Here is a 6,017-nt window from a genome sequence, read left to right on the forward strand (position 1 = left end):
CCCACAGGTGCCGAATTGCTTCGGCATCCCGCTCCCTCAGCTCGGGATCTTCTCGTTCCTGTCGGATTCACTGGGCTCGAGCGGCTCTAACGGCTGGATCGACGGCGAGCTTTTTCACGGGCGAGTTCTCGCCGCCGCTCGTCGAACGCTGCCCGTTCCTCGGGGGAATGCACAGCGCGTGGCCGTCCCATCCGTTTTCCGAGACTGAACTGAACGGAAACGAAGCCGGCGCAGAGCGCCTGCCCTTTCTCTCCTTGGCGGAAGCGAAACGGCTCTGATTGGTTGCGCGCGTGGAGTGAGCGCGCACCTATGCAGCTGCAATCTTTGCTAATGACTCACGCTCAGGCGCCGGCGCACCTGTAAGCTCATCAAACCGCCCTTTCCCGCAGCTGCTCTGCTCTGGGAGCAACTGGGTTTTCGCATGACCACGAGAACGCCACTTGTGAGCCAATACAAGGTTCGCTTGAAAAACACGCCGTCGCCTCACCGTCTCTCGAGATCGCTTAGAAAACAAACGCTGACGCACGCACCGGGTTTCACAAGGAAGGTGAACACTCAAAGAAATTCGCGTGATTTCCATCTGCCCAGGTGCCCACATTGCTGTCGGCAAGTGTTCAATACCAGCTGTTTTACGAGGTGCCGTAATAATGCGAGACGCCTTCGCCTCCCAAGTCAAAGAACGATATCAGTGAGAAAACGTAATTTTGTACTGTACAGGGTAAGCGGTATCGCTTTTTTTTTCGCGAGCGATTCCACGAATTTCGTTTTGGGTATAGCTAACGGCGTGAAACTATTTTTGGGCACTCTTGCGTCACGGGTGCAAGTAATCTTATGCGCCAGTTTAAGTGTTTTTCTTCAGGCAAGTGAGAAAGAGATTAGGCAGTAAAGAGTCACATGTCCGCCGCTAATCCCTTCGTGCACAAAGCCCGGCAAGCGGAAGGATTAGCGACGCACGTGGACAAGCTCTCCTCTCTCGTTTCCCAGGGGCTGACTTAAAGGACCGCGAAAGAGGAAATTTATTTAAACCGTATTAATAAATTATCTTTCTAGGATACGGAAAATACACGCTTACTGCGAGAAGAGGCTCGGTATATAAGCCAGAAATGAGTCAAGATCTAAAGACGACTTGAAGTTCCCGCATCATCTCGCTATGACGTCACGGATTTTAACGGCGTCTGCACGGGTGTAGCTAGTTTTTTTACGGTAAATATCTGAAACTCATTGTATTGCAAGAGAGGCAAAAACTATATACATAGCGAGTTCAGATAACAATTACTAAGCCACAGCTGCCCAAATATGAAAAAAAAAAGGATAATGCACTGTAATTTGAAAATCGTGACGGCAAACTGACGAACCGGCGCTGAGCTTTCGGCGCTTACTTCAGAAAATACAACGGTGAACCTCACTGTTCTCTTCTAGTAATCAACCGCCTGCCGCAAGATTAACGAAAATAAGGTTTTGTCAGAAAACTTTATCAGTCTATACAGTGATTCAGTGTCTTTCTTTAGCGCCGCTTTAAAGCGACACTGAGAACGGGAGCACTTTCCGTACCACGTTCATTGGGCATCGTTAGCCCGCTAACGATGGTTTGAGACGCCGCTTTCGAGACCTTCCGCGTCGCTCACGGGCACACCGCGCTACCGGACGTGGAGGAGGGGGATTGCATTTTTTACTTTCTAAGCAGTTTGCTTTTTTTGCCGCCAGGCGGTGATTTTTGAACGCGCTCCGAAGTTTCGCGATCGCCGAAGTAGTAAGCAAAAATGGGCGCCTCCGGGATCGGCACGCGCGCTTCGAAAGATCGCAGATCTCGTGACTGCGCTGCGTCCGCGGCTGATTTTATCCACGGATCGAGCAGCAGCTATTCTGAGGATGCTGCCTTTTCGTCGGACTGACGCTGAGAGCGACGACGACGCAAACCATGCCGGAACATCGGCGGCCGCAGCCTGGCACGCGCAACTGTAGTGCTTGCAGCTAAACTTTGGTAGTGAAATACCTGTTCAATGACAAGTTTTGATTTTTTTCGGATATAGTGTCTATCAGACGGCAATACATTTTGTATGTCCCATAATTTTTGTTACGCATTTTTCTTAGTTGATACAAGCGTGTGTTTACAAACTTTGTTCAATGTTATCCTACGTTGATTCTGGCAATTTATATCTTTTTTACGACGTATATCTCGTTAATAAAAATTTTATGGGGGAAAAGTGCATTCGCTCTAGTTTCTGGTTGTGTATTACATAAAATATACAGTGCAGTAGTTCCTTCAGAAAAAAAAAAAGATCGAGCGTAACCTACAAAAAACACTCAAAAAATTTTCCTCCATGGTAGGGAAAGTTAATAACGCCGCTCTTACCGCGCAAGAGAAGGATTTGCAAGCCAGAATAAGCTCGAAAAGGAAATACGGATTACGGCGCTACCTCGATTACAACGACTTCATATATCAGACAAAGCCTAATCCAGGCGTATTGGATCTTTTCCAGGTTAAAAATAAACAAAAGACAAACAAAAATGAGGGTGCCCAAACATTCAATGGAGTACGTACCAAGGAACTTTTTTTGCGGCGGAATAACCCAGACGGGTACACCGAAATCTGTGACGTCACAGCTGTCGCGCCGGCGCAGCGTTTCCTAGATAGTACAAGACCCGTGCACTCCGATCCATGACGTCACGCTACCTTGCCCGACTGCCATAGAATTTAGTGAGCATATGCTCCTGAGTAAACCGCGGCGATTTTGACGTCACCGCATTCACGACGCCGGACTGGGCAGCGGAAATTTCGGTCCAAGCAGCATGACGTGATAAAGCAGAGTGCACAGGCCTGCCACCTAGGAGCCCTTCGTCAGCGCCGATGTTCCGGCGCGAAGCTCGAAATGAAGTTTGCGTCTCACTTCCTGCAATAATCAACCCAATTCTCCTGCGATACGAACGTAAATAGAGTTTTAGGAGAACACCAGTTTAAATTGGATTATGCAATAAGTGCGACATGAGCGTGTAAACGGTTATTGACTCAGATATTGTGGGCACATTAATTTACTAGTTGCCGCAACACAGATCATTCACTTTGTCGACGGTCTGTAGAAAATTGCTCAGGCAGTGCGACTTCCATCTACACTGGCACAGGAGACTCAAGTCGGGGGGCCGTATAGGAAAGTGCATGCGGGACCACATTCAATATGCGCATTGCTCGTTGCGGGCTACGTGACGTCTCCATCACAGGAGGAAGGGAGTGATAATGAAAAAAAGTAAGTCACCGGTCTGTATATGTAGTTCTGATTGTCGGATTTTTTTTTTTTTTAGAGGTGTCGGCTCGAGGTCAACTCCGACGCCGCTTACGGAAATCCATGTAAAGCGCGGAAATGCCTTTGAGACAGCAGCTGGACCAATTTTCTTGAATGAAATTTTTGTTGCATTTGAGAGAGAGAGAGAGAAGGTTAGTGGGGGACTCTATAGGAAGCAGAGTTTTATAAGTATACTGAAGGTTTGGCGAGTCGGTATAGCTCTTCATTGTGAAACTGCAGCTCGCACAACAAGCCTGTGCGACAACTGTGCACCAAGAGCAAATTATGAAAGTCATGTAATCATCATCCGTGAGAGCCCCTATAAAGCGGACAAATTTGATTTACGAACTTACGGATGACGTAAATTTGTTACAATGCATGTTTACGAAGTTTTTTTTTTCAAAAGTCCAACTCACAAATTAGTAGCATACTTCAAAGGGAGTGTATAATACGTTATTTTGTGTCCGCTTTAGATTTATTATTAGGCGTGGTTTGCAGAATTGTAGCAACATTATTCGCTGCTGAGTTGGAAACTTGATGACTTCGCTTTCTGAAATTTTTACTAGGAATTCGACGGCCCTCACAAGAACTCCGCTTTCTAAAGTCACTAGTCTTTAATATTTCTTTCTTTTAAATATGTAACAAAGGTCATCCAATTCGGTGCAGTGATTGCAGAAGAAGAACGATTTCTCTGTTCCCTTGCATTCAGACGTGCTCTTGTCTGTTTCGCGGAAGGAGTTCTGCTGGTGAGCACGGTGAGGGTTCGAGTCCAGTCCGGCAGCGATGGCGGCACTCCTATGGCGGTTGAATGTAAAGACACGACCGTGCAATGAGACAGCGGTGCGCATATACTTGGGACGCAAAATGTGGACAGAAGTTTCTGCGCCTAGAAGCGGCAAGATTGGAAACTGGTAATGCTTTTTTTTCTCTCTCTCTCTTTCCTTCAAAGAATTCTAACGCCGGAACACGGGAACTGGCACGGTAGCATGGTGGGTGAGGGGGAAACAGGAGGGAAGTGGCACTTCCGCAGGCGTTCTATCTCGCAACGGTCTCGAACAAAGCAATTTGAACCAGTAACACAAGACGCGACGGCGCGAGCACGCATTATCGGAGCGGCGGCTATCAATCGCCGGAGAAGCCACAACACACGTGTTAAAACGCCGCGCGCGCAATTATACGACACGACAAGCCCGTCACAGACTGCCAAGAACCTGTCGGTATGCGTCACGTGACCAGTCTCAAACTCACGTAGAACGTCACGTGTACACACACGCGATGTACACATTTCAAGCTCGATCGTCCCGATCTGTCATCGCGCTGCTGTCGCATGACATTTCATTTTCCGCTTCTCTTTAATAGGCTTCTACGTGGTAAGTGGTACGTGTGTGTTACTTGCGAGGCATTTACTTGCGCACACGTAGGCGCTATCGCCGGTCTACCGGTCGTCAGCATCGGCGCGCGGTTGAGTTTGTAAACAAACGCGCGTCGGGATTGATTAGAGCTGGCATGTATGTATGCCAACGAAGAGCGCAGTGCTGTACTTGGAAATTCCAGCGAGCCGGCTAGACGCCGTCCAGCTAACACACGAACCTTGTTTGCGGCGGCCATCTGAATGATCGTCATCGTGGCCTCCTTGACGAAGTAGCGTCCGTCACCGCCCACGACGAGCGTGGATCCTTCCAGGTCGGGTCCGACCGTGTCGAAGATGGACTGGATGAAGCACTCCGTGTAATTTGGCTGCATGAACGTCTTGGTGGGCTTGCGCAGCCCGCTGGTGCCGGGCTTTTGGCCCTCGAACGGCTGCACCTGCACCACTTCGACCGGCATCGCGTCGACTCTCCTGGTGGCACCCGCCGCTCGAGCAGACGTCCCCGAGGGGTCAACGCGGACGTCTTGCTTTCGCTCAGCCGGGCTACGCGGAGCTCGCCGCCACCGTTGCAAACGGTGCACACACGACTGCCGTCACGTGGCGCCACCGTCGAAAGCGCTCTTTCTTCATCCCGTGTTAGCAAGCAAACTTAGGCTAGTGGATCAACGTTCTTGTTTGGCAAGAACTAAATTAGGTGCCCAACACGTGGTGCCAAAAAAAAGACAACCCATGCGAACGACTGAAAGCGACATTCACAGAAATACAGTGTAGCCTAAGGTATTTTTTTTTTTTTGAAGAAGAAGAAGAAGTACTGTAAACAACATATCTATGTTGTATTCCTCGCTGCAACTGGTATGGTTGAAGTATGCTGGCACAGATGAATTTACAGTGTTTCAACAATTCTGCGGCGTCGATGTTATTGAGAAGCAAGGTGCTTTTCCATAGCGCATAATATTGACCTATGAGCTCACTGCTTTTTTTAGAGGTGACTCGAACATTCGCAACTTAGCAAAACTTGCGATAAAACCGCGTGTCATTTTCTTTTTCTTCATTCTATTAGCGCAGGGTAGTTAGGGTCATTGACCAAGCATTTGCTTGAGTTCATTACGCAGTGTAAGGTGTGTGGCCACGGGCTTTCAAAGGCATGGTTACGGTTTAAAAAAAGAATTAATCAAAGAGAACTATAATAATATAAGAATACATAATTATAATAATATAATAAATCGGTGACTATGCAATGTACGAGCTGAAATGAACGGAATACACTTCTTTTGTTTAAGAATATGCACGACAACGTGGCGCGTTGAATAAATGGAACAATAAAGACTGCCGCTAAACACAAGAAAATCGTGTCGAATGATGCCTGGGTG

At 48.0% G+C, this 6,017-nt stretch overlaps 1 protein-coding gene across 1 annotated transcript in view; it reads right to left on the bottom strand.

Moving 5' to 3' along the window:
- LOC126517847 (phosphoglucomutase-1-like) overlaps positions 1-5,225 on the bottom strand; it is a 38,467-nt gene extending 33,242 nt beyond the window's left edge. The window contains exon 1 of the mRNA XM_050167649.3: positions 4,869-5,225. Coding sequence (XP_050023606.1) covers positions 4,869-5,105 — 237 coding nt within the window. The 5' untranslated portion in view covers positions 5,106-5,225. The remainder of the gene's footprint in view (positions 1-4,868) is intronic.
- Positions 5,226-6,017: the final 792 nt, after the last annotated feature.

This window comes from Dermacentor andersoni, chromosome 11, assembly GCF_023375885.2.
Source record: "Dermacentor andersoni chromosome 11, qqDerAnde1_hic_scaffold, whole genome shotgun sequence".
Taxonomy (NCBI): Eukaryota; Metazoa; Arthropoda; class Arachnida; order Ixodida; family Ixodidae; genus Dermacentor; species Dermacentor andersoni.